General features: G+C 48.0%; 4 protein-coding genes and 1 pseudogene across 4 annotated transcripts in view; 3 read left to right on the forward strand and 2 right to left on the reverse strand.

Moving 5' to 3' along the window:
- The window catches only part of LOC144327613 (uncharacterized), a 257,507-nt gene that overhangs the window by 163,862 nt on the left and 66,325 nt on the right, over positions 1-27,320 (forward strand).
- LOC114589663 (uncharacterized) overlaps positions 1-27,320 on the reverse strand; it is a 305,430-nt gene that overhangs the window by 69,957 nt on the left and 208,153 nt on the right. The window lies entirely within an intron of this gene.
- Positions 7,436-10,932, forward strand: LOC114595175 (olfactory receptor 51G2-like; annotated as a pseudogene).
- On the forward strand, positions 12,736-19,048 carry LOC114595172 (olfactory receptor 51G2-like). The gene is given in 3 exon segments (XM_077927998.1): positions 12,736-14,576; positions 14,579-14,847; positions 18,510-19,048. Coding segments are annotated over 3 exon segments (918 nt in total). The 5' UTR covers positions 12,736-13,996; the 3' UTR covers positions 18,579-19,048.
- Positions 20,798-22,193, reverse strand: LOC114595366 (olfactory receptor 52K2-like). Its single transcript, XM_077927965.1, has one exon. It carries the CDS (start codon positions 22,135-22,137, stop codon positions 21,196-21,198), a length of 942 nt encoding a protein of 313 aa, XP_077784091.1. The 5' UTR covers positions 22,138-22,193; the 3' UTR covers positions 20,798-21,195.

Consider the following 27,320-nt stretch of genomic DNA (forward strand, 5'->3'; position numbering starts at 1 on the left):
CTCTCTCTCTCTCTCTCTCTCCCCCTCCCGGGCCCGTCCGTTGAGTCTCCCGCGCGCCTCGGCTACAAGATGAGCATCGAGATCCCGCCGGGTCTGACTGAGCTGCTGCAGGGCTACACGGTGGAGGTGCTGCGGCACCGGCCGCCGGACCTGCTGGCCTTCGCCGCCGAGTACTTCGCCAAGCCGCGCTCTCCTTCCTGCCTCACTTTACTGCCTCCTCCCCCCCACCCCCAAAGCTTGGAGGTTCCCCGGCGCCGACCCGCAGGTTTGACCCCCTTCTCACACCTGTTCGCGCTCCTTGCACGGAATGGGGCGGATGGGGAGGAACGGGGCTCGCCGCTGCCTCCGCTCGCCCTCCCCCCCTCCGCCGGCGGTCCCGCGATTCTTGGCTTTTTGGCGGTTGGCACAGAAGGAAGGCAAGGGGGAGGGGAAAAAATTGAATCTTACTCTTTCGTGCGTCCCTCCCGGCGTGACGCTGCGCGCTGACGTCACGGGGCTGTAATGGTGGTGTGCCTCGAGATTTTTTTCATGAAACAAGTGTGCCTTTGCCCAAAAAAGGTTGGGAAACACTGGACTAGATAACCCTAGTCATCCCTTACAACTCTACAATTCTATGATTCTGTGGTGTAGCCATCTTAAATATCTCAAAGGCTGCCATATGGAAAATGGAGCAAGCTTGTTTTCTGCTGCTTCAGTAAGTAGGATCTGAATCAATGGAGTCAAATGACAAGAAAGAAGATTCCAACTAAAAGTTAGGAAGAACTTTCTCATAGTAAGAGCTGTTCAACAGTGGAATGGACTCCCCCAGAAGGTTATGGACTCTCCTCCCTTGGAGGCTTTTAAGCAGAGGTTGGATGGCCACTTGCCATGGATTCTTTAGCTGTCATTCCTGCCTTGCAGGGAGCTGAACTAGATGACCTTGGGGTTACTCCCAACTCTACAGTTCTCTGTTTCAATTATTCATTGATTCTAGAAAGAGAAGAGCCCTACTGAATCAGACCAAAGGATGATGCAGCCCAGCATCCTTGCCCCCATAGTGAGCAAGGATGCATGAGCAAAAAACATCTTGAAATTCATTGATTGTCATAATCTTGACTCTTCAGGACCCATCTGGTGCTAGATTTCCCCCAGCATTGCAGTCCTGATCTGAATCAGGCCTTTTACAACTGCTAATAACAGTTTTAAAACCTGCAAGGGATGGATCTCCTATGTCACTCACATCTAATGTAACATTTGTTATAGTTTGTCTGAGTGTGTGTCTGAGAGAGAGACATGTTTGCAATGGCTGCCAGTGTCTGAGAGAGAGACATGTTTGCAATGGCTGCCACAGAGAGACTGTGTGTCTGAGAGAGAGACATGTTTGCAATGGCTGCCAGCAGCGATGGCTGAACTGTTTCAATAAAGAGCTGTAAATAGACAAACCGGACTGCGTGTGTTTGTCAAAGGACGTGATAGTTTTCCCGCTGTGTCCAACTCTGCTAAGCCGTGAACTGGAGGGAGCAACAATGGCGCAGCTTTTGAAGAAGTGTGCCGGACCCGTTGTAAACTGCTGATTGACGTTCGTAAAGTAATCAGAGGTCACGGCTCATCGATCAAGCTCTGCAGATCGAATTTCGTAACAACATTGAGCCAAAGAACACAAGGAGAGCTTGCTGGATCAGGCCAGTGGTCCATCTAGTCCAGCATCCTGTTCTCACAGCTGCCAACCAGATGCCCTAGTGGGAAACTCCCAAGCAGAATTTGAACACAAGAGCTGTCCAGCCTCTTGAGGTTTCCAGCAACTGCTATTTGGAAGCATTGCTACCTCAGACTTTGAGGCAGAGCAGAGCCATCTTGGCTAGTAGCCATCAATAGCCCTCTCCTCCTCCATGGTTTTATCTAATCCTCCTTTAAAGCCATCCAAGTTGGTGGCTCCCTCCTGTGGGAGCCAGTTCCATAGTTTGGCTCTGTGCTGCATGAAAAAAGTCCCTTCTTTTATCTGTCCTGAATCTTCCAGCAGGTGTCTGGCTTAACAAACTCTGGTAATCCCCCTACCCCACTCCCTCCTTAACTGGCTTTTGGGATGTAAGTGGAAAAGTTTCTCCAGACGTCACCACTGTGCACTTTGCTAACCTTTACAAGCAGAAGAGTAGTCAGCCTTCAAACCGAGAGAGCCCACAGGCATGTTGGGAAATTTGCCATGTATGGTGCAGAGTCTCTCAGTCCTGTAAGGAATATTCCAGCCATCCTTCCGATCACTCTGGGGCTCTGGCAATGTGTGAATCTCCTTCCTATTGTTCTGTAGCAGCCTGTCCCTGCCGTCATGCAAGCCTTGTTCTAGGCAGCTTTTGAAGTAGTGAGGTTTTATTGGATCTGGGGAATTCCTTAAGGAGAGTCCCCAGAGCGGATGCAAGTCTAGCTTGTGGCTGGCGTCGTGCCAAGGAGTGGCCTTGAGGAATGAACAGCAGAGCCATTTGGAGCTGAAGAGCATTCTGGTGGGCATTCGGATCAGTAAATGAGGTTTGATACCAACTGGATTTTTTAAAAAAGTATTTCCAAAAAGAGAACCTCCACTGTTTCTCAGTCCCTCACTCTGCAGCTTGTGATTTTCTTCGCAAGGCAGAGTTCAGCTTAATTTGTCTGCAATTATTTTTTCCGTTCTCAGTCTTAGAATGAGACTTGCCACTAGGTTTCCCACATTTTCTCTCTCTCTCTTAGCAGCCAGTAAGACAAAGAGCTCTGTGTAAATCCAAAGCCCCCACACACTATAGTGAAACTTAGTTTTTCCTAATAAAGTAAAGGCATTCTCTTAAAGTTCCTGATTGAATCTTATTCTACTTAACTCTTTAAAAAAATCTGCTGTCTGTGACATGGATGCTCTCCAAATGTTGCTGAACTCAAGTCCCAATAGTGTAAGAATATAACATAAGAAGATGACGTGCTGTTGGATCAGGCCAAAGCCCATCTAACCCCACATCCTTTTCTTGCAGAGGCCATCCAGATGCCTAGGGAAGCTTGCAAGCTGGACCTGAGTGCAGCAGCCCCAATAGCCAGCATAGCCAATGGTCACAGATGATAGGAGTTGTAGTCTAGCACCGCATTGAGGGTCCTCACGGGTCTATGGTGTTTCTCATCAATGGTTCCACCCTTAGCCCATGTGACCTTTAGTTCATCTTCCTGAATTGCAGGGGATTGGACTAGATGCCCTTTGGGGTCCCTTCCAACTCTGTGATTCTGCAACCTGTTTGTGGCCCCATCCGTCAATGAATCTGCGACATTTGAGCACCCGCCCACTGTTAGGTGGGTGCTCTGGGTCAGGTTGTTTGTGGACCAGATGAGTAACCAAAGGAACTTGGACCCCTATCGATTGCAAGGCAGCCAAGCTCCAAATGGTTAATGTTTTCTTGGCGTCAGGCTGGAGCCCTCCTCATCTCCCAGCCGGGCTACTGGATGTCACTGGAAGTGACAGATGGCAAGAAACAAAGAGGCTGGCTCAGCCTAGTCTGGATGAATAAAAGGGGCTTCTTCTCCCACCGCCATGCCATTCTCTCTCTCCTCCCCCCCCCCCCCCGGAGTCTGTAGCAAGGCACAGGTGAGAAGGGCTTCTATGAGCAATGGAGGTTCCCTTGTAAATTTAACCACAGGTGAGGGAGGGGATGGGCAGCTGCCTAGGATGGGTTGAGCCCAGAACTGAATGCTCCCATGTCTCACCACATATAAGGCGTCTTGGGTAGATGCAACGCCCTGGCATCTCAGGTTGCAGCTGCTCCTCCTGTCGTTGTTTCTAAACAGTGAAATGTATATGGCTAGACTGGGAGAAGAAGAGGTTTACCTACAAAGGAACCACAATGAAAGGAGAAATGGAACACGGGAAGAAGCCTTCTGCTGACTCAGACCATCAAGCTCAATGTTTTCTACAGTGCCTGGCAGCCAATCTCCCGTGTTTCAGGCAAGGGATATTCCCAACCAGCAATCAGGGATTAAACCTTCTGCATGCAAATCGGGTGCTCTGTCACTGAGCTACAGGTGCCTTTCCCGTCTACGAAGCCTCCCTCTTCTTAATCTTTCCTGTCTGTGGGGACATTGCACTAGGGTAGTAGTCAGAGATTGTCTCAGACAGTCAATGGAAAAGATAAGTTTGAGGAGGTGGAGAAGATTCAGAGGGAAGCCCTGGGAAGCCTGGAGGGGGAGACACTCAAATTTATAATATTGTTACACACCGCCCCATCTCCACAAGAGCGAGATTCCAGACGTTGCATGCCCGCCTACTAGGGTCTGTGTTCCCTTTTGGGACAATGAGACACAGTGGAGAATGTGGTGTCTTTAGGATACATGGTTTTATTTACACATACATGCAACCTGCACCTAGATGGAGAGATTGCAGAGCCATCCTATGAGGGTATGGTTTCCCCCATAACGGCAGCATTGGATGCAAAGGACAGCAAAAAGCTACCCTCTGTGTCTTTTGGTTTTAGCTTGTCATTCCCAGCTCACTTGAAGTTCTGCCGCTCCTTCTCCTTCTCTACTGAGCTACCTTGCTACTAACTGACTCCAAAGACCTCCCCCAGGCTACATCATCCAAAGGTGAAACCCCAAACCTGCCCTTTGCCTCTGCTCACTGGCACGTTGCAGAGAAGGGGTCCCACTCCCGCTTGGCCCCTTCAGCTAGCTCTGAAGAGCTGGTTTGCCTTGTTAGCATAACTAAATCCAAGGGGTTTCTGTGTTTGGCAAAGTTTAATCAACAGCAGTCACGAAATTAAAAGACGCCTGCTTCTTGGGAGAAAAGCAGTGACAAACCTAGACAGCATCTTAAAAAGCAGAGACATCACCTTGCCGACAAAGGTCTGTATACTGTAGTTAAAGCTCTGGTTTCCCCAGGAGTGATGTATGGAAGTGAGAGAGGGACCATAAAGAAGGCTGGTCGCAGAAGAATAGATGCTTTTGAATTATGGTGCTGGAAGAGACTCTTGAGAGTCTCATGGACTGTAAGAAGATCAAACCGATCCATTCTGAAGGAAATCAGCCCTGAGTGCTCACTGGAAGGACAGATCGTGAAGCTGAGGCTCCAAGACTTTGGCCACCTCATGAGAAGAGAAGACTCCCTGGAAAAGACCCTGATGTTGGGAAAGATGGAGGGCACAAAGAGAAGGGGACGACAGAGGACGAGATGGTTGGACAGTGTTCTCGAAGCTACAAACATGAGTCTGACCAAACTGTGGGAGGCAGTGGAAGACAGGAATGCCTGGCGTGCTCTGGTCCATGGGGTCATGAAGAGTCAGACACCACTAAACAACAACAACCCTTGATTGGTGGGGTATAAATAAAGTTACTACTACTACTACTAAATCCAGGAATCATGGGGAGGACCTGGCACCCAGGAATTTGGGGGAATCTAGCCCCCCACAAACTCATAACAATATTCTGTTGGAGATGTTTTGCCTGAGCTTTTCATTACAGAATCAAAAGTTTTGCAGTATTTTTATTGTGGGCATCACCTGGAATGAACAGATCCATGTTCCCTGACCCCCAGATGAATGCATTTTGTAAGACTGCCATACTCTGAATGTTCTTTACTTGCTCAGAATTCAGGGAAGCAGGTTTTGCTCCTTTGTTGTCAGTTTGCATCATGATTAGCAATGGGTGATCAAGCTCTGAAACTCTAGGGGCCATAAAAGGAATGAAGCCTCCCCCCACATTTCCCAGGACTCTGGTGGTGCTTCTTATGTTCTGATCTGGCAGTGTTTGCCACCTTCATTCATAGGAGGGCTGGAAGCACCAGAAGGAAGGTGCCAGGTGGGTGGACCCAACTGATTAGCACAAAGGAGCGTCTGATATAATTGGAGTGACAGGGACTTTGCTCAAAGGGAGCCATTGAGATTAGGGTTGGGTTTCTCCTGCCTGCACAAGGGAGCAGTAATCTTCAAAAATGTGTCACCCGAAAACAATGAGGATTTGGAGCCCTGGCTTTCGAAGTCCTGAGGGAAACTCCAGGCCCTGGTGTCTGCACTGCAGATGCAAGTGAGCTGCAAGTTCCCTGGAACCCTCAGCACCTCGCAGAATTAATCCGGTTAGTTATTCTGCTTCCGTGCATCTTTTCCTGCAAGCTCCCGCAGCTGTTTCATAGGCTAATGTGAGACTGTCCTGAAAACACAGAGGAGGCTGGCTTGCTTTTCAGGGAAAAGGATCCCTGATGAGGAGGTGTCTTGCCCCATTCTGAACATGCTCCCTTAGGATGGAGAAGTTCCCAAGGAGTTCAGGGGAACTTATTTCCTGGTGAGGATGCTTCGGGTGCTGCTGGTCTTAATCTTGCCCAACAAAATAGCAGCAGGATGAACGGAGAGGTTCAGAGCAATCAAGCAGCTTCCCTTCTCTACCTCTATTTCTAAGTATCTGAAAGCTGCAGTTAGCACAGAATTGCTGACAGGTGGGAGGCCTTGTCAGAGGTAGGTGACTTCAATGTACTCTTTTTGGTGCCTACTGAAAACATTCTTCTTTAGACAAGCCTGTCCAGAAATGTAGAATGTCGATGTGTGCTTTATTCTGTTTTTAGGTTATTGTTAAGTTTTATTGATCAGGTTATAGTTTCATTGGTCCCGGTTCGGTAGTGCTTAAATTTTATGCAATGCCTAAATAATAAACGAATCCGTTCTATGATTCTACATGCCTTGCCCTGGGAAGGAACAAGTGGCACCAGCTGCTTTTCCTTGGCGCCATTTGGGTTTGTACATAACAACCTTCCCCAGCCTGCCCACTCCTGCCGGCTTGGTGTTTTGGACTACGGCTCCGTTGGGGCTCCAGGGTGGCGAAAGCAGATGCAAATTCCCTCCCTGCCACCCAGCCCACAGCCTGGCACATGCAGCTACAGCACAGCTCTGGAGTGTATTATTTGTTCAATAAAATATATTTATTTTACATCTGGGAAGCCTTTTGCCACCATCACTTGTTATGGAGAGGGAGCAGGCAGAGCTGTATCGGCAAATCTCTTCCTGCACAGCCGGATTGCTGGCAACCTCCCTTAAAGAATGTAAGAGCCTTCATTTGAGGAAGCTGGGTTTGTTTGGCCTGGAAAAGAGACTGAGAGGTGTTATGATAACCATCCTATCTATCCCTGGGATAGCTCAGTCGGTAGAGCATGAGACTCTTAATCTCAGGGTTGTGGGTTTGAGCCCCATGTTGGGGGGGGAGAAGATTCCTGTATCGCATGGGGTTGGATTAGATGACCCTTGGAGTCCCTTCCAACTCTACAGTTCTAGGATTCTGGGAGAGTGCAGCACAGCAGCAGGAGCAAATGGCAGCAAGCAGCCGTTGCCCAAGAAGAGAGAGTGTGGCATGGCATGGCACAGTCATGCAGCTGAGCGTTCCGCTGGGTGAATGTGCCCTGAATAAATAGCAATGGGGAGGGCACAAAACGCAAGAGTGAGCTGCTAGTTAAAAGCTCCCCCCCCCTCTTTTTTCCTGGAATGAGGCACTGGAATTATTCCAGGAAACGGAAGGCAGAACAGTTCCTTCTTCCCACTGTAGGGCATGAAATGAAAAGGAACTGCAAACTGCGAAGCAGCCAAAGTGAAGTGCAAGGCAGGTGCAGTGTGAGGCAAAGGGAAGTTATTTAGAGTTTTGAAGCAATGCTTCCCTTCCCTTCTGTATAATGCTTGTCAGGCGATTCAAATGCAAAGCAAAAGATGGAATACAGAGCCCAGTCTACATCACATGCTCCTGATGCTTCTCTTCTTCAAAAAGAACCCAAGGCAGAGGTTGTCTTAGGTTCGCGTGACCATTGTGGCTGTACTGGTCATTGATGCAGAGGGTGCCACAACAATGCTGTAGGATGGAGTGCAAAAGGCAGGGGCAGCGGGGAAATTTTTTAGTGTTGCACAGGTTGCCAATGAAATCTGAGAGGCCAAAGTCTGCCACTGTCCAAGGCATGGCTGCAAAGATTCTTTCTTGCTGGCCCAGTTTGGATTCAATCTGCAGCTGCAAAAGAAGAATCTCTAAATAGATAAATCACCCAGCCTGAACTTGGCACTTTTTGAATTTGTGCAACAACAATAAAAAGTGCGCTTAACCAGGCGCTCAACAATTTGTATTGATTTTTAGACAGGGTTTACTCTCTCTTCCATTATTGCTTTGTTCTGCATTAGGCAGCATGAGTTATTCTGGCTAAGAGAAGGTTGGATAGTGATCTGTTAAGAAAATGGTGTGATTAGTTTTGGCTAGGCAAATGACAACAGTTGTGGCCACAAGAATCCACAGCCAGGGGCATTTGAGAAACATTTGCATTTTAGTCTCACTCTTAGGTGCTTGCAGATAATGGTGATGATCAGGGATCCTAGGGAGAAGACGTGCATTTCCAAGAAGAGCTTTTTGGACTGCAGACACATTGAAACCACCTGATTTATTATTACTATTTTAAGATTTTGCAATTTAGCAACACCCATTTAGTGCAGCAAAGTATAAGTAAGTGGCATTACAAGTAAAACATAAAAGGGGGGCTTGAGAAGAAAGAAAGAAATGACAAATTGAGAGAGCATAAACTTTGAGATTAGTATTGAAAGGAGAGATATCATCAAATACACCATCACTCCAAAAAGTCAGTCCCATGGAGTATGATGGGACTTGCTCCCCAATAACTGTACAGGGATGGTGTTCCAAATCTTCTTACTTCCATCAACTGCGTGGGAGAGTCACAACCCAACTGATGCTTCAATCCAATGTGCAGTTATTACACTGGCTATACATTCCGTATGTTAGTTACCAATGACATAAATCAATCAACTATTGATTATGGTCTACCAACTATTAAAGTAAGTACGAAATCAGATCCTGAATGCTATAATACCATCTCTGTTTAGTGAAGATCAAAATTTATTTCTGTGCAAAATAATTGAGAATGAATGTCCACATCATCTTCATGATCGATTTACATAAGGTAGAAACAAAAAACCCCCAAACAGGACAGCAAATGTGAGTTTAGTTATGTAAGTATTAATAATTATATTACCTGTCATTAAGTGCTTAATTTTCTCATGCACTTCATCCTCTTGAGCATGCAATGTATTGACCTAGTCACTTAGATGATTTTTTTTTTATAGTGAGTGACTAATAAATCAAATAAAAAATAACAATAAGAATTTTGGAATGAAAAAAGAGATTTGCATAATCCACAAAGACATCTGGTCGGCCACTGGCCTGATCCTGCAGGCTCTTCTCATGTTCTTATTTGCAGTCTTATTTTCATTCCTTTTGCACAGCTTTGCATTGGGTGGTCTTGATGAGGCACCTCAAACTCAGTCACCTGTTGACATTAAATTGTCGTTTGTTGCAACCAACATTGCCCAGCTGAGACAAAGCGCAGCTCACTGGCTCCTGAGAAACCTTAGAAATGTGATTTGAGCAGGGAGGTGGTGGCGATGCAGCTGCATTGGCCGTGTGTTACTGCTTTTGCAAGACATATATTGTGCACAGACATTGTACTTTTGTGGTTAAAATTCTCCATGTAAAAGCAAAAGTGCTAACTTGTGTGATGACTTTAAGAATAATCATTCAAATGCACAATTGCTTCACTTCTTGTTTCTTGCATCCTTTTCTAGAGAATGGAGCTGCTAGACCCTCCATCAACGATGAGTAATCACACCATTCTTCACCATCCTAATAATACTGCCCTCCCTGGGCTTCTCTTTCTCCTGATGGGTTTTCCTGGACTGGAATCCACCCCATATTAGCTGGCTTTCCCCGTGGGCACAGCCTACCTGCTGTCCGTTCTTGGGAATGGGGCCGTCCTCCTTGTCATAATCACGGAAACAGCCCTCCATTCCCCCATGTACATCTTCCTTGGCCTGCTAGCTGCCTGTGACTTGGGCTTGGCCACAGCCCTCCTGCCCACAATGCTCCAGGTCTTCCTCCTTGGATCAAGGGAGATCAGTCTGGACGCTTGCCTCTCCCAGCTCTTCTTCATCCATACGTTCTCCATCATGGAGTCCTCTGTGCTCTTGGCCATGGCCTTTGACCGCTTTGTGGCCATCTGCTACCCTTTGAGGTACACCTCCATTTTGACCAGCTCCAGGCTGGTCCACATTGGCTTGGCCATTGGCCTCCGGGGTGTGGCCTTGCATGTGCCAATCCCCTTTCTTCTCAGGAGGCTGACTTACTGCCACCATATTAACGCCCTTTCTCACTCATACTGCCTGCACCCGGATGTGATGAAGCTGGCCTGCCACAAGTCCAGCAGGGATGGCATCTATGGGCTCTTAGTGGTCTTCTCCACTATGGGTCTGGACCCACTACTCATCGTCTTGTCTTACATCTGGATCTTGAAGACCGTTGTGGCCATCACCTCGCTGGATGAGCGCCACAAAGCTCTCAACACCTGTGCCTGCCACATCTCCGTGGTCCTGCTGTTCTACACCCCCATGTTGGCATTGTCCTTGATCAGCCGCCTCAAGCTCCACACCCCGCCCTTCCTCCACATTCTGTTGTCCTACATCCACTTCCTGGCCCCACCTTTGCTCAACCCCGTGCTCTACTGTGTCAAAATGAAAGAGGTGCGCCAAAGGATATCTGCAAAACTCTTTTTGGCCCAAAGGGTCCATTGGGAAGGCTGAAGACCCTTGTCCACCTGCCCTGCTGCAGAATCAGAAGGGAGGCCAGCTCCATGAGGGCTCCATTGCCCTTCCCAATAGTTCAAATCTCCCATCTCAACTTACTCCCCTTTTTGTATCTGCTCCCAGCCTAAAACAATGCACATTCCATTTGGCCATGCCTTCAACACACAATAGCAAAACAACATCCTTGAGAGCAAGTTCCATCTTCTGCCAGGTGAAATCTCTATGTAAAATGAACACAGGCTTGCAAATTTGTGCCATAGAATTTGCCTTTTCTTTACACAGAAGCAATCCATGTCCAGTAAGGAAATTGAAGGTCTTGTTTCAGTGCTAATAAAGTTTTTAACCAATTTTCTACTGTGTGTTTGTGAAATTGCTGCAATCACAAAAAGCTGTATAGCTCCATATAGCAAGTTCAACAAATTTAACATAGGCTAAAAATTTCATTGACCAGAGTCCACTTCAAATGTATTGTATGCGGTGGACTTCAGTCCACAAAAGTTTCTGCCATGATAAGTCGGTTAGTCTGAAGGTGCCGCAAAACTCTGTCACCTGTCCCACCCTCTAAACCAAAATTTGGACCACTGACCACAGTGTGGTCCCATACTCAGCTCCAGCACCCCCTACCCTACCCTATAAAAAGCATTATTCAGAATAGGGGTTTGCACAACCCACCAAGAAAGATAGTGGCACAGTAAAATTCAAAACAGTAACCATTATTGCACACTTATTCAAAATCCAATTAAAACTAGTTAGTTTAATGAATTAATTAGTTTAATTAATTCAATAAAATTGATGAGCTTGATCAGTGATTTTTTTTCAAAGTCTGATAGGCGTTCTCACCTCTAGTGCCCTCTTGCCTCTTGACACCCCCCCACCCAGGGTGCAGTTCCACCCACTTTGGGAAGCATTACTTTAAATGGTCCTCTGGCACTAAGTGCAGATCCATCTCCCAGCAGAGTCAGCAGAGGGAGGCAATTACAAGCAGGTACCTGCTGGGAGGCTCAAAGCTGGCAGAGCTTCCTCCTTCCCGCAGGGGCAAAAGGCCTCAGAGGTGTCAGCCTGGGAAGAACCATAAAGGCCATTTGATTGCTCTGTGGACTACAGGCTCTGCAACAGAATCACTCTCTCATTCATGATTTATAGGGTTCTGAAGCCCCCAGGACCTATCTTCTAGATAGATTAGGGTGTGCTGGACCACCTAGTTTTCAGGGTATGAATGCATGCTTCTATGTGGGAAGAGGTCTGGGCAGCAAACCAGCAAATGAGCCATTGGTTCTTCCATGCCTCCCAGCCATTTTCTCCGTAATGGTACCACATTCAGGACAGATACAAGAAACAGTTTCTTCTTGCAGCACATTGTTAAACCATGAAACTCGCTCCCCCAGGAGGCAGTGATGGCCACTAATGTGGATGGCTTTAAAAGAAGATTGAACAAATTCATGGAGGAGGAGAGGACGACCGAGGGTTACTAGCCAGGATGGCTCTGCTCCGCCTGCATAGTCATAGACAGTGATGCTTCTGGAAACTACAGGTGGGGAGAAAGTGCTCTTGTGTTTGAATCTTGTGGCATCTAGTTGCCCACTGTGGTGGCCCATTGGCCTGATCCGGCAGGTGCTTTTCACGTTCTAGTATGATTTGACACTGATATCTACAGCACTGGTCCAGAGAGTGATCTGGTTCCTGCACAGAGACTTTGGTCTGCATCACATGCAGGTAGTTGGGGGAAGAAGCCAGAGTTGAACAAGCAAAGAGTGGGATGGAGAAAGGAAGGTGAGGTGAAGCGAGGAGGGCTAAGGTGGTCCAGAAAGTTGTGAAGAGGAGCTGGGTCTTGAAAAGGTACTTGAAAGAGGAAAGTGATGGAGCCATCTGCAGAGAGAGGGAAGCTGGTCCAAGCAGAGAAGAGGCTGCCCTATACAGAGTCAGGCGCCAGTGGTCTCAGGCACAGGTCTCTCCCTGGTCTAGCTGCTGCTGCAGCTGCTGCTGCTGGGGATCTTTTCACCTACCGCTGAGCTACAGCCATGGCACTGCCAATAGAGCAACTCAAGAGCAGCTGTAGATTCGGGACAGACAACGTTCTTCTTCACACAATGCAAAATCAATGCCACAGGAGGCAGCGATGGCATTATATATATATATATGTGTGTGTGTGTGTGTGTGTGTGTGTGTGTGTGTGTGTGTGTGTATTACACAGAGGGTAGTTAGGATATCAATGGCTATCCATCACAATGGCTGTGTTACAATCCTAGAACTGTAGAGTTGGTACCCTTGCTATCGTAAGGCTTTTTCCGGATTTTGAATTCTTTCTGCCCACCTTGCGTATTCACTTACAACATTTCACAACTTTAAATGCCTACCCAGATGATTAGAAAGTTGAGTTATTTTTTTAATCTGTTTTGATTTTTACCTTTTGTTTGTTTTAATGTAGGGCTGTATTCCCCCCCCCTCTTGCTTTTACTGTTCTGTTTTCGCTTTGAGGTTTTGTCTTGTTTTATTTTACAAATGGATAAATTTGTGAAATAAAATCAATAAATTATTTGAGGACTTGGTTGCACAACTATCCAGCCTCTACCTTTGGGAAGGGAGGCAGGCAGCAAGAAGAGAGAGGGCAAGAGATGGCATTTCTGGGTGCTGGAGAGAGCTTTGGGGAAAGATAAGATCTCTAGAGGGCATTCACTTAGGGTGCTGAGGAACTCCTACCTCCTCTTTGCCACCCCTCAAAAGTCACTTGCACAACTCTTTCTTCTACCATGAGCCCAATTCTGGCTTTTACATAAGCTCACTTCTAGACAGTTGAATAGGATTTTGTACTGGCATTTGGAAGTAGACAGTACTCTTTTCTATCCACAACAAAATTGAAATATGCCCTGCAAAAGGGAACTCACACAGCAGTCTCATTATTTGAACCATACAATAAGATTGTCTTCCATAAACACGGTTTTAACATCTAGCCCAACTTCCTGCAATGCAGGAATCACAGCTAAAGAATCTCTGACATGGCCATCCAGCCTCACCCTGCCTTCTTTCATACAACCAGTCCATGAGATTCCTCTGGCTGTCGGCTTCCTCTGCCTTAGCATCCCTGTTGCCCCTTGTAGAATTCAACAGGGAGGATGAAGAAGATGGGGACAAAAGTAGAATGAGTTGGCTCTGCCTGTTGTTGGCTCTGGCAACACCTACTTCCCTAAGCCCTACCAGCCCCCACAGCTTTCAGGCAGCTGTGCTATCAAGTTACTACCATTTTTCTGCCTTTTTCCTCTCAGGAGTCCCATCTCCAGAAGACAGGAAAGGACAAAAAGTTGTAAGGAACTCCTTGGATATTCTTCATGCCCTAACCAATGTTGGTTGGTAGTAGGACACCTTTTCCTTCCTTGCACCCAAGAGGCTGATGCTCCTGGAGGAACCCACCAGACCACACCATGGATCTCCAAAACAGCACCAAGCCCAAGCCACCAGTGGTCTGGCTTACTGGGTTCCCTGGCATGGAGTCCAGCCACATCTGGATTTCCATCCCATTCTGCTCCATGTACGTCATTTCCATCATGGGAAATGCCATTATTCTGTTCATTATCAAAACAGACCAAAGCCTCCATGAGCCTATGTACATTTTCCTCTCCATGCTGGCCATGACAGACCTAGGCTTATCCCTCTCCACCATGCCTACCATCCTGGGCATCTTTTGGTTCAACGCCAGAAGAGTCAGCCTGGATGCCTGTTTCACTCAGCTGTTCTTCATCCACTCACTGTCCTTCATAGAATCCTCTGTTCTCTTGGCCATGGCTTTTGACCGCCTCGTGGCCATCCGGAACCCTCTGAGATATTCCTCCATCTTAACTGTGCCAAGGATAAGCAAGATGGGGCTGGCCTTCGTGTTCAGAGGTGTGGCTCTGATTTTCCCACTGCCCTTCCTTCTCAGGAGGCATCAGTACTGCCGGGCTAATGTCCTCTTCCACTCTTTCTGCCTGCACCAAGAGGTGATGAAGCTGGCCTGCTCAGACATCACGGGATGTTCGTCATCGTCTCCACGGTGGGCGTGGACTCGCTCCTGATCCTGCTGTCTTACATCATGATCCTCAAGACGGTCCTGAGCATCGCCTCGCGGGAGGAGCGCCTCAAGGCCCTCAACACTTGCGTCTCCCACATCTGTGCCGTCTTGCTCTTCTACATGCCCATGATTGGCTTGTCTGTGATTCACAGGTTTGGGAAGGATTCTCCTCTCCTCATACGCATTTTCATGGGGTATGTTTACCTGCTGGTGCCACCCCTAATGAACGGCTGCTGTTGCTGCTTGTGTGAGTGTTGGGAAGACTGCTCCCTCCTTTGCCAACTCCATCCGGCCTAGGGGGCAGGACCTGCACTCACTGCCAGGGCCTCCATCAAGACTTCCGGGACACGGCTGCTGTTGCTGCTTGCGTGAGTGTTGGGAGGACCGCTCCCTTTTCTGCCAACTCCATCTGGCCTAGGGGCGGGGCCTGCACTCACCGCCACAGCATAAGAGGCCTGAACAGCTACCGGCAGCAATGGACAAAATGGTTTTAAATGTTTTAATTGTTTTTAATTTGCAGCACTTTAAATGGTGGTTGTTGTTTTTTATAATATTATATTATTTTATTATTTTATTTTTGCTTGGGGAGGGATAAGCATTTAGTCAGCGCTATTGTTTCTTGCTTTGTTTTGTTCTGTTTTGTTTTATTATTATCATTATTATTCTGTTAAATTATTATATAGTTTGTATTTTGCTTTTTAAGGGGTGGGGTCAGGGCTGCCTGGGAGTGGGTCCCAGCAAACAAAATGGCTGGGGCATGTTCCACAGGGGGGGATGCACTGGGACAACCGATCTCAGTGATCATGGGTAGGAGGAGGAGTTACGCTAAGACCAGACCATGTCATTACAGAGGAGGCAGGTTTAGTCGTTGTCTGAGGACTATCCCTGCCTCCAGGTCTGGTCTTGACCGGAAGGATACTGGAATCAGCAAGGGAAACCCACATGACCTGAAAGTGTTGCTGTGCAATGCCAGGTCAATGATGAATAAAACCACTGCCATCCACGACCTGATTGTGGATGGAGGATTTGACCTGGCATGTGTGACAGAGACCTGGTTGGATGAAGCAGATGGGCCTGTCCTTGCCGCTGCTTGCCCACCAGGTTTCTCTTACGCACAGCAACCCAGGTCATGTGGGCGGGGAGGGGGGGTTGCAGTGATTTTTAGGAAGTCATTAGTCTGCACCAGGCGTCCTATTGGGAAGACCCAGTTCTCTGAGTGCATGTTCTGGAAGTTGGGCAATAGGGGCAGTACAGGATTCCTACTGGTGTACCGACCTCCCCGCTGCACCAAGGATTCCCTGCCCGAGCTGCTTCAGGTCGTGGCGGATATGCTCCTGGAGACACCTAGCTTGGTTGTCCTGGGGGATTTTAACATCCATGCCGACACGACCTTACAAGGGGCCGCTCGGGACTTCGTGGAAAGCATGGCCTCCATGGGGCTGTCCCTGAATAAGTTTGGCCCAACTCATAGCCATGGACATGCCTTAGACTTGGTGTTCACCTCTATGGATGCTGGTGATCTGACACTAACTAAAAGCGAAACAAAAGAAGTGCCATGGTCAGATCACTTCCTGGTGCAACTGGACTTCTCCGCAACCCTTCCCCTCTGCAGGGAGGTGGGACCAATTCAGATGGTCCGCCCCCGCCACTTAATGGATCCAATTGGCTTCCAGAGAGTGGTAGGGGATGCTTTATCCCAAGTTGATGGCCTTTCAGCTGATTCCCTGGTGGCACGCTGGAATGCGGAGTTAACCAGGGCTATTGACTGTCTGGCTCCGAAGCGCCCTCTCCGATTGCATGGAGCCCGGACAGCCCCGTGGTTTTCCCCGGAGCTGAGGGTGATGAAACAATCGTTGAGACGGCTAGAGCGCCGGTGGCGGAAAACTCATTCTGAATCAGACCGGACACGGGCTAGAGCTCAACGTCGAGCCTACCAAGTGGCAATGGCGACGGCGAAGAGGGCCTTCTTCGCTGCCTCCATAGCATCTGCAGAAAACAGCAGCAGGAGACTTTTTCAGGTGGTTCGCAATCTATCGGAACCACCTGTACCACCGGGGCCTGGTAGGGACCCCAAGATCTCCTGCAATGCTTTTGCAAAGTTTTTTGCAGATAAAATCGCTCAGATTCAGAAGGAGGTAGACTCCACCGTGGGAGCAGGGCCAGGGCGGGAGAGTGCTAGAGTTCTGTCTGGTCCTGTTACATGGGATCAATTCCAGTCTGTTACCTCCGAGGATGTGGACAGGCTGCTTGGAAAAGTGAAACCGACCACCTGTCTCCTTGATCCTTGCCCATCCTGGCTGATAAAAGCGAGCCGGGAAGGGCTGGGCGATGGGCTCTGCGGGGTGGTGAATGCTTCCCTCTGTGAGGGAGCCTTCCCAGACCCGCTGAAAGAGGCGGTCATTAAACCGCTTCTTAAAAAAACATCTTTAGACCCGGCCAATTTGGCCAACTATCGCCCAGTCTCAAATCTACCATTCTTGGGCAAGGTGATTGAGCGGGTGGTTGCTGAACAACTCCAAGCACGCCTGGAGGAAACGGACCATTTGGATCCCTTCCAATCGGGATTCAGGTCTCACCATGGGACTGAAACTGCCTTGGTCGCGCTGGTTGATGATCTCCGGCGGGCTAGGGACAAAGGTGAGAGCTGTTTCCTAGTTCTGCTGGATCTCTCAGCGGCCTTTGACACCATCGACCATAACATCCTTCTGGACCGTCTAGAGGGGCTGGGAGCTGGGGGCACTGTCATACAGTGGTTCCGCTCCTTCCTCCTGGGTCGTGTCCAGAAAGTGGTGGTGGGGGATGAGTGCTCAGACCCCTGGGCTCTCACTTGTGGGGTGCCTCAGGGTTCTGTCCTCTCCCCCATGCTTTTTAATATCTATATGAAGCCGCTGGGAGAGATCATCAGGGGGTTTGGACTGGGTGTTCATCAGTACGCAGATGACACCCAGCTCTACCTCTCCTTTAAATCAGAACCAGTGAGGGCGGTGAAGGTCCTGTGTGAGTGCCTGGAGGCGGTTGGAGGATGGATGGCGGCTAACAGACTGAGGTTGAATCCTGACAAGACAGAAGTACTGTTTTTGGGGGACAGGGAGCGGGTTGGTGTGGGGGATTCCCTGGTCTTGAATGGGGTAACTGTGCCCCTAAAGGACCAGGTGCGTAGCCTGGGAGTCATTTTGGACTCACAGCTGTCCATGGAGGCGCAGGTTGACTCTGTGTCCAGGGCAGCTGTCTACCAGCTCCACCTGGTACGCAGGCTAAGACCCTACCTGCCCGCGAACTGTCTCGCCAGAGTGGTGCATGCTCTAGTTATCTCACGCTTGGACTACTGCAACGCGCTCTACGTGGGGCTACCTTTGAAGGTGACCCGGAAACTGCAATTAATCCAGAATGCGGCAGCTAGACTGGTGACTGGGAGTGGCCACCGGGACCATATAACACCGGTTCTGAGAGACCTGCATTGGCTCCCAGTACGTTTCCGAGCACGATTCAAAGTGTTGGTGCTGACCTTTAAAGCCCTAAACGGCCTCGGTCCTGTATACCTGAAGGAGCGTCTCCACCCCCATCATTCAGCCCGGACACTGAGATCCAGCGCCGAGGGCCTTCTGGCGGTTCCCTCATTGCGAGAAGTGAGGCTACAGGGAACCAGACAGAGGGCCTTCTCGGTAGTGGCGCCCGCCCTGTGGAACGCCCTCCCATTAGATGTCAAAGAGATAAATAATTACCTGATATTCAGAAGACATCTTAAGGCAGCCCTGTTCAGGGAAGTTTTTAATATGTAATGCTGTACTGTTTTTAACACTGATTGGGAGCCGCCCAGAGTGGCTGGGGAAACTCAGCCAGATGGGCGGGGTATAAATAATAAATTATTATTATTATTATTATTATATAACCCAGTTGTGTACAGTGTGAAAACAAAGCAGATTCGGGCCAGGATAATCCAGATATTCTCCAAGTGAAGGACCAGCTCCTCATTCTTAGAACCTGTTCTGCTTTTCTGAAATTTGCTGGGAAAGGGGAGGTGGTGGGGAGCCACTCTGCAATAGTTTCAGTGGTGATGGTTGGGAACTCTGGGTCAGATGAGGACAGCTGTGGCCCAGCAAGGCTCATCTTATGTTCCTGGTGAGGTCTTGATCCATGTCCTGGGTAGATGGAGAGAGCAGCAGGTGTCTGAAATGCAGGTGTCTAAGATTTAAAAAGACCTCCCAGAGTGTCTTACAAAGACCACTAATAAGGCAGTCCCTGTCCTAAGGCTTTAGAATCTAAAATACCCATTTATTTCTTAGGAATGGGGTTATTGGTTTGGTTTGGTTTGGTTTTATTATTATATTTTGTGTTCTCATTTTGTATTTTAATGTGAAGCGCCCTGTGATCTTTGGATGAAGGGTGGTGTACAAATTTAATAAATAAAAAATAAATTTCTACCCGATTCCTTATTATGTTTGGTGCATCTGCAGCAGCACAACCAGACACCTTCATCTGCCCCACCTGCAACACAACATGTTCCTCCTGAATCAGTCTCTGTAGCCACAGCAGGTGCTGCCATCTTCCAACAGTTTGACTTCACCTTCAAAGGCACACTCCTCCATTGTCTCCTGGGACAGATGGATGCCAATCATTTTATTCACCATCCATGTTTTGGATTTTTACCTTGTTCCTTGTTGGCTACATACATCCACTTTATCATTGCATTTGCATTACATGCTTTGCCTCAGTAAACAATGGAAATTGTTTCAGATATGATCTTGTGTTTTGTGGCCCTTCCTATTTCTTCAACCTTATCCACTGGGGTGCAATATTGAGCCCAGGTGCGCTTTCCTTTGAGGAAAGGTTGCAACATTTGAGGCTTTTGAGTTTAGAGAAAAAGTGAGCAAGAGACAACATAATTTTAGTTTATAAAATTATGCATGGCACAGAGGAAAGTTTTTCTCCGTCTCTTCTAACACCTAGCAATCAGGGAGATACAATGAAGTAATAATAATAATAATAATAATAATAATAATAATAATAATAATAATAATTTATTATTTATACCCCGCCCTTCTGGCTGGGTTTCCCCAGCCACTCTGGGCGGCTTCTAACAGAATATTAAAATAAAAAACCTATTTAACATTAAAAGCTTCCCTGAACAGGGCTGCCTTCAGATGTCTTCTAAAAGTCTGGTAGCTGTTGTTCTCTTTGACATCTGGTGGGAGGGCATTCCACAGGGCGGGCGCCACCACCAAGAAGGCCCTCTGCCTGGTTCCCTGTAACTTGGCTTCTCGCAGCGAGGGAACCGCCAGAAGGCCCTCGGAGCTGGACCCCAGTGTCCAGGCTGAACGATGGGGGTGGAGACGCTCCTTCAATGAAGCTGAATGTTGGAAGATTCAGGACAGATAAAGTCTGTGCAGTGCACAGTCAAACTATGGAACTCCCTCCCACAGGAGGCAGGAATGGCCACCAACCTAGATGGCTTTAAAAGAGAATTGGACACATTCCTAGAAGAGAGGGCTATCAATGGCTATTAGCCTCGATGACTAAGCTCTGCCTCCACAGTTGAATGCTTCTGAATCCCAGTTGCTGGAAACCACAGGAGGGGAGAGTTGCTCTTATGCTTGAATCCTGCTTACAAGTTACCCATAAGGGGCGTCTGGTTGGCCACTGTAAGAACAGGAGGCTGGAGTAGATGCGCCACTGGCCTGACCCAGCACAGGCTCTTCTTATGTTCTTATGCTCAGCTGCTGCCACCGGACATTTGCCTCCTTGTGTGAGGTGTGGAGAGTCCTTCCCTCCCTTCAGTATCTTCACAGATAAGAATTAACAAGCAGTTGATAGCTTTATAGTCTTTTTATTACAGCATCATGTTGTGAGCTCAAATGCACAGCTCTCTGCAAGGAGGGCAGTTGGCTAGTCTAATCCTTCTTCCAGCTTCTACAGCATTTTGAACGCCAATGGGAAGTTCCTCCCTCCCTCTGACTCTGAAATATGCACAAACTGAAATACGCACACTCATATAAGCAGCATAAATTACAAAGTCAGTTAAAAATAATGAGCAACTAAACTATTATTACCAATGCAAGGCTGTCTATTCCCATTCCACTCTCGATCTACAAAAATCCCAAGAAAAGCAAATATGCCTGCACATGGTGCTGAAATGACCTAAGAGTTGGTGCCAAAACTGCCTCTAATTTTTTCCAAAATCTAGAATTCAACTTTAAAGAGCAGGCTTTTGCAGGGCGGAGAAAACATGTTCAGACACGGAGCGTTAAAGCTCTGCCTGGAAAGAGAGGGCCAAAAACTGAGTGTGGATAAGCCATTGCACTCCTATTCTTTTGGAAACATTGGAGGCTGACTGGTGTTGTTTGATATGCTGCTTTATTTACACCTCTATACAAGTTGAGCATAGGTGGATGAGAATCCAAGAAGAGACTCCTGGATTAAGCCAATGGCCAATCTAGTTCTCAGCCTGTTCTCACAGTGGCCAGCCAGATGCCTGTGGAAACCAGGAAGCAGAGAATGAAGAGCCCTCTCTTCTCCTGTGGTTTCCCGCAAGTGGATGCAGCTGAACTCAAAGAGATGCTCCAAGTTCCTGGCCTTTTATCTGGTTTTGACACAGAAGATCTTGAAGAGACCCTGCTGGATTCTCTTGGTCCTTACTCCATAAATAATGGGGTTCATCATGGGTGGAAGGAGCAGGTATATATTTGCTACCAGAATGTGGACATGGGCAGCCACGTGACCAAACCGGTGGGTTAAGAAGGAGAAAAACGCTGGAGTGTAGAAGACCAGGATGACACAGGCGTGAGAGCCGCAGGTGCCAAGAGATTTGACCCGTGCTTCCTTGGAAGGGAGCTGGAAGACAGCCTGGAAAATGAGGATGTAAGACACGATGATCAACACCAAGTCCAGCCCCCCAGTCAGAAAAGCAACCAGGAGACTGTAGGCCCTCTCTGCCCCTGTGTCCACACAGGTCAGTTTCATCAGAGCCATGAACTCACAGTACGTGTGCAAGATGACGTTGCCTCTGCAATAGGGGAGCCATTTCAGGAGGAAAGGGTGCGGGCTCAGGAGGATGGCCCCCCGTAGCACGATGGTCAGTCCCATCTTGGCAACCACATCATTGGTCAGGACCGCTGCATGTCTCAAGGGCTTGCAAATGGCCATGTAGCGGTCAAAGGCCATGGCCAAGATGAACCCAGATTCCATGGTTGAGAAGGAGTGGAGCAAGAAGATTTGGGCCAGGCAGCCATTTATATGGATGCTTCCATGGCCAAACCAGAAAATGCTCAAGATTTTGGGCACAATTGTGGTGGTGACCACCAGGTCGGCACCTGCCAGCATGCAGAGGAATAAGTACATGGGCTCATGGAGGCTCGGCTCTCTCTTGACGACTACCAGGAGGAGACAATTCCCAAGGAGGGTGAGGATGTAGAGACAGCAGAAGGGGATGGAGATCCAGATCTGAACATCCTGTAGGCCTGGAATTCCCACCAGGATGAAGGTGGAAGGGTGGAGCAGGGTCCAGTTGGAAGCCAACATTGTATGCTGAGCTCCTGGGAAAGGTTTCACTGAGCAGCAGCCATGGTATGTCTTTGAGCCTGCAAAGAAAGATCCCAGATACGTGACCAGAAGGAGGAGGAGTACCAGGAAGAATGGTCAAAATTCAATGATTATTTAGTTAAATACGTTAAGTTAAATTAGTTTTAATAAGGTTTGATTTTTGTTTGTTTGTTTGTTTAGTTGTTAGTGCGTCTATAATTTTGTGAAAATCAATAAAAAATTTGGGAAAGAAAAAAAAGAAAGACCCCAGATAGTATTGTAAGTTTGAAGAGGAGTCAGTCTGGATGATGTCACAAGTCCCTTCCAGTTCTTGGGGGTCCTGTACCCAGTGAGGTTAGAATCTGACAAGAGAAGTTTGCTGAACAGGTCAGGCAGATTTATTTGTAAGATAATGGTCTTAGCTGGCCATTTAAGTGTCAGCATCTCAAAAGAATGAGCTCGGTTGCAGGAGCTACAACTAAAAGCTGATGCAATCCAGGCTAATGGGTGAGCCTCACCTCAAAGCTGCCAGGTGGAGAGAACAATAGGAGTGCATTGTCTCTGAACTGCTGGAAGTAGGCTAGAAGCTGGAGACACAGAGACCAGCTTGCTCTGTGCTGGATCCAAACCTGTGACTAATGGAGAGCAAAATTTGTTGTGGTATTAATGCAGTGAGCTCCTCCATGCTTACGGGGTGTGGGCTCACAACCATGTATCGTAAAGACACCACAGTCTCTGCTGGCCTTCATTCCAAGAAAACTGAACTCCGAGTAAGTGCCTAGAACCCATGGGAGAAACATGAGTGTCAATAATTGGCGCTTTTTATTCCAGAGTCTCCCTACTAACCCTACTATCTCCACCCATTTCTCTGATTCAACTGAATTCAATTTTCTTACCAAAAGGAAGCTCAAAGCAGCTGAGAACACCATGTGAAAACCAATGCATTGATGTCAAAAGACAAACAATTGGAGGAATTATCTAATTGGGGAGCAGGAGGATGCCCTCTGTTTGTGAATGGTGTCAAATTGATGGAGATGCTGCAAGAAAAGTAAATAGAGGCAGAAAAGTAAAATATAAGCAGCCCTCACTTCTTGTGGAGGACTTTTCCTGGTCCCTCCAAATTACCTAGAGCGACGCTGGGGTGGGCTCCCTTCCTTTCTGGCAAGCTCTTCAAGCAGTGAATGAGCAACCAGCTCTTAGGGATATCCCAGCTCTGGGTTTCCTGCAGTGAGCAAAAATGACTGGACTATATGGCATTCAATGCTATCATTATATGGTTCTACTGGCTCACTCTAGTCTCCCCCCTTCCCAATATAGCAAGTCTCAGTTCCCTCAACTTCTGATGCCAAGGGATCAAATATTCTGATGCAATTACAGTAACTCTTTGTTCGCTCAGCTCTTATCTACAGTTTCTAGGACTGCCTATTGGGTACAAGGCCCAGAGTTTGCTGAAACGTTTGCATGGCACCCCTCCAGTCTCTTGCCCTCTGAATTTGGCATAAGAGTCTCATTTTGACTCCTCCTGGCGAGCTGGTTTCTCTTGGGCTACTCAGAGTCCTCCTACCTCACTTTCTCTGGCACCAGCGGTGAGGAAAACTGAGCCAAACATTCCCAAACCCCTTTTCCTTCAAGGTCACGATGCCAGGCCCATCAGAGATAACCTCAGTCCTGGAGTGTGCTGAGGCCAGCATCTGAAGGTTGGCCCCATAAGAATTCTTGGTTGTCATATCCATCCAAAACACGATTGTTTTGTTCAAAATGTAAATCCCTCAGTACATCTTGAAAAAAAGGTCATTAGGTTCTGTACGATGCTTATATTTCACAAAGACTATGCTAGATGCCTCATTTTACCGGAGTTTAAAATATTTCTGTGACTAAATTTCGTGGATTTTTTTTTAGGTGCGGAGAGGGAACCTGTGTGACCATAATGTAAATGTTTATGCAGGGGCAACATTAAGGTTGTTTAAGCTAATCATTTTTAAAATTTAAAGTACTGGTATTTATATAAAGTAACCAATGTAAGGAACTTTCATAGAATCACAGAATCATAGAGTTGGAATAGACCACAAGGGCCATCGAGTCCAAGCCCCTGCCAAGCAGGAAACACCATCAGAGCACTCCTGACATATGGTTGTCAAGCCTCTGCTTAAAGACCTCCAAAGAAGGAGACTCCACCACACTCCTTGGCAGCAAATTCCACTGTCGAACAGCTCTTACTGTCAGGAAGTTCTTCATAATGTTTAGGTGGAATCTTCTTTCTTGTAGTTTGGACCCATTGCTCCATGTCCGCTTCTCTGGAGCAGCAGAAAATAACCTTTCTCCCTCCTCTATTTGAATGTTAAATGTTGGATATGAATAACAATAACAATACTAATATATACCTCACCCATCTGGCTGTACATTTTATAGTTATGTTATTAGTCAATTGGATATTTTCCTAATAAACTTCTCCCTTGACACCCTCTGAAGAACAGCTTTGAATGAGGAGAAAGATCTCATCAGCTGCATGGAGAAAGTGAACTCAGTTAGACTTACTCTTGAGTAAGCCCACACAATGCTATGCACACATTTACCTACAAGTAAAGCCCCATGGTTGGACCCAGGCAGGCTTACTCCCCAAGAAAAGCAGAAAGAACCAAACTGTGAAGTGAGCACGATCCTATCTGTGAGCAATTACTTGGTACTGAAGCAATTACTTCAATAAATAAATCAGAAACTGGTGCAGAAATGGGGCAAAGTAAGCAGAAGGCTGAACAAGGAGAAACGGAGAGAAACCAAGATTAACAGATTCGCCCCTTCCCCATTAAGATCCAAGGGCATTCCTGAAATTCAGTAGCAGGAGGGGAGATTTTTCTTGTGCTCAAATCCTGCTTGCAGGTCTCCCATTGAGGCATCTGGTTGTCCACTGTGAGAACAGGATGCAGGACTGGACAGGCCAGACTCTGCTTATGTTCTTATTCCCTGTATTTACCTGTTCCTGTGGTAGCAGCAGCAGCAGGTAGAAGGGGAGGGCATCTCCAGAAGGCAGAAATTGGACCTGGGAGGTTTTTATGCACCTCTTGCTCAGGGAGGAGATGGTGCAAATCTGCTGGGAATCTTTTCCCAGCAGATTTGCACCATCTGCTGAGAATTGCTACAATCACACTGAGATTCAGCTTGGTTCTAAATGTGTGTTTCATGAACAGTTGTGCAGGCTGGGAGGGGGAGCCTCTCTGAACTGCAGTGGGTGGGTGTTGAGGGTGTGAGTTGGAGCAGCCCTCCATCTGAATAGACAGTGGTTGTGGCAACGTCTTAGCACTTAAAAGGATTTCACAGAGTTGTAAGATGAGTGATCGGACAGGAAAGGGTTAATGGACCCAGGAGTTGTACTGCTGGGGATGCCATCCATGGTCCTGGCCCACAATGCCAAGGGAATGGTTGGAGAGGCCTCTGGAACCTCAGGAAGCATTTTGGAGGGAGGCCCTGCTCTTTTTCTCAAACCCCACCCCTTTAACGAAAAGAGAGGAATCTGAACTCTGTAAGCATCTAGGGAACTGACTGCCTCCCCGGAGGTCAGATGTGGAACTGCAGGTTTTGAAGTGTTAAACAGTGTGATTCCACCTGTCGTGGGGTGTTCCCCAGGCTCAAGTTGGATCATTAAACAAAAGGCTCTGGCCAAGATAATGAAGCATCATCATCATCATATATCATTTATACCCCGCCAATCTGGCTGAGTTTCCCCAGCCACTCTGGGCGGCTCCCAATCAAATGTTAAAAACAGTACAGCATTAAATATTAAAAACTTCCCTAAACAGGGCTGCCTTCAGGTGTCTTCTAAAAGTTTGGTAGTTATTTTTCTCTTTGACATCTGGTGGGAGGGCGTTCCACAGGGCAGGTGCCACTACCGAGAAGGCCCTCAGCCTGGTTCCCTACAACCTCACTTCTCACAGTGAGGGAACCGCCAGAAGGCCCTCAGCACTGGACCTCAGTGTCTGGGCAGAACGATGGGGGTGGAGACGCTCCTTCAGGTCTACTGGACCGAGGTCGTTTAGGGTTTTCAAGGTCAGCACCATCACTTTGAATTGTGCTTGGAAACGTACTGGGAGCCAATGCAGATCTCTCAGGACCGGTGTTATGTGGTCCCGGCAGCCACTCCCAGTCACCAGTCTAGCTGCCGCATTCTGGATTAATTGCAGTTTCTGGGTCACCTTCAAAGGTAGCCCCACGTAGAGTGCATTGCAGTAGTCCAAGCGGGAGATAACCAGAGCATGCACCACTCTGGGCAGACAGTCTGCGGGCAGGGAGGGTCTTAGCCTGCGTACCAGGTGGAGCTGGTGACAGCCGCCCTGGACACAGAATTAACTTACGCCTCCATGGACAGTTGTGAGCACCTGGTCCTTCAGGGGCACAGTTACCCCATTCAGGACCAGGGAGTCCCCCACACCCACCTGCCCCCTGTCCCCCCAAAACAGTACTTCTGTCTTGTCGGGATTCAACCTCAAACAGCAGTTAGGAGGCCTGATCTTTATTGTTGCAACAAGACTTCAAGCTGCAAGGAGCAGAGAGAACCCCCAAACAAAGGGTGCTTCTCCTTTTAAAAGTTCCGCATACTTCCCCTCAGCTGAGCTCTATACACGTCTATATAAGTTGAACATAGGTGGATGAGAATCTAAGAAGAGACTTCCGCTCAGCTGAGTTGGGTCTGCAACGCAGGCTTTGACAGCTGCAGTTCCAGGGGAGCCCTTGTTAGGGGGCGCTATTGTATAAGTGTATCATTGTTGCTGTCAAAATGGATTCTTCTGATTGGTTGTCGGTTTGACAGCTATTTGAATGATAGTTCTTGATTGGCTAGGCATCTGGTGGATGGGGAATCATGAATGAATGTTGCAGGGGTCGGCAAACTGCGGCCCAGGGGCAAGATGCAGTCTGAAAGGGTCGTGAATGTGGCCCGCACGGCCATCTGAAAACCCGCCAAGCGTCTGCGGGGTGGCAAGCATCTCAGCGTGGCTTTTCAGCAGCGCAGGGACTGATTGGTGAAGTCCAACATGGCCTTTCATTCATTGAGTCGCCGCCAACACACAGCCACCCATGGCTCCCACAGCAGCGGGCGGCTGAGCAGAGAGCGATGCAGGGTGGAGCAGCGAGGGGGCTGGCGGCTTTGGCGAGCTTGTGGGGCTGGCGCTGAGGATGCAGCTGAAGCTGGG

This window comes from Podarcis muralis, chromosome 4 (genome assembly GCF_964188315.1).
Source record: "Podarcis muralis chromosome 4, rPodMur119.hap1.1, whole genome shotgun sequence".
NCBI classification, from domain to species: Eukaryota; Metazoa; Chordata; class Lepidosauria; order Squamata; family Lacertidae; genus Podarcis; species Podarcis muralis.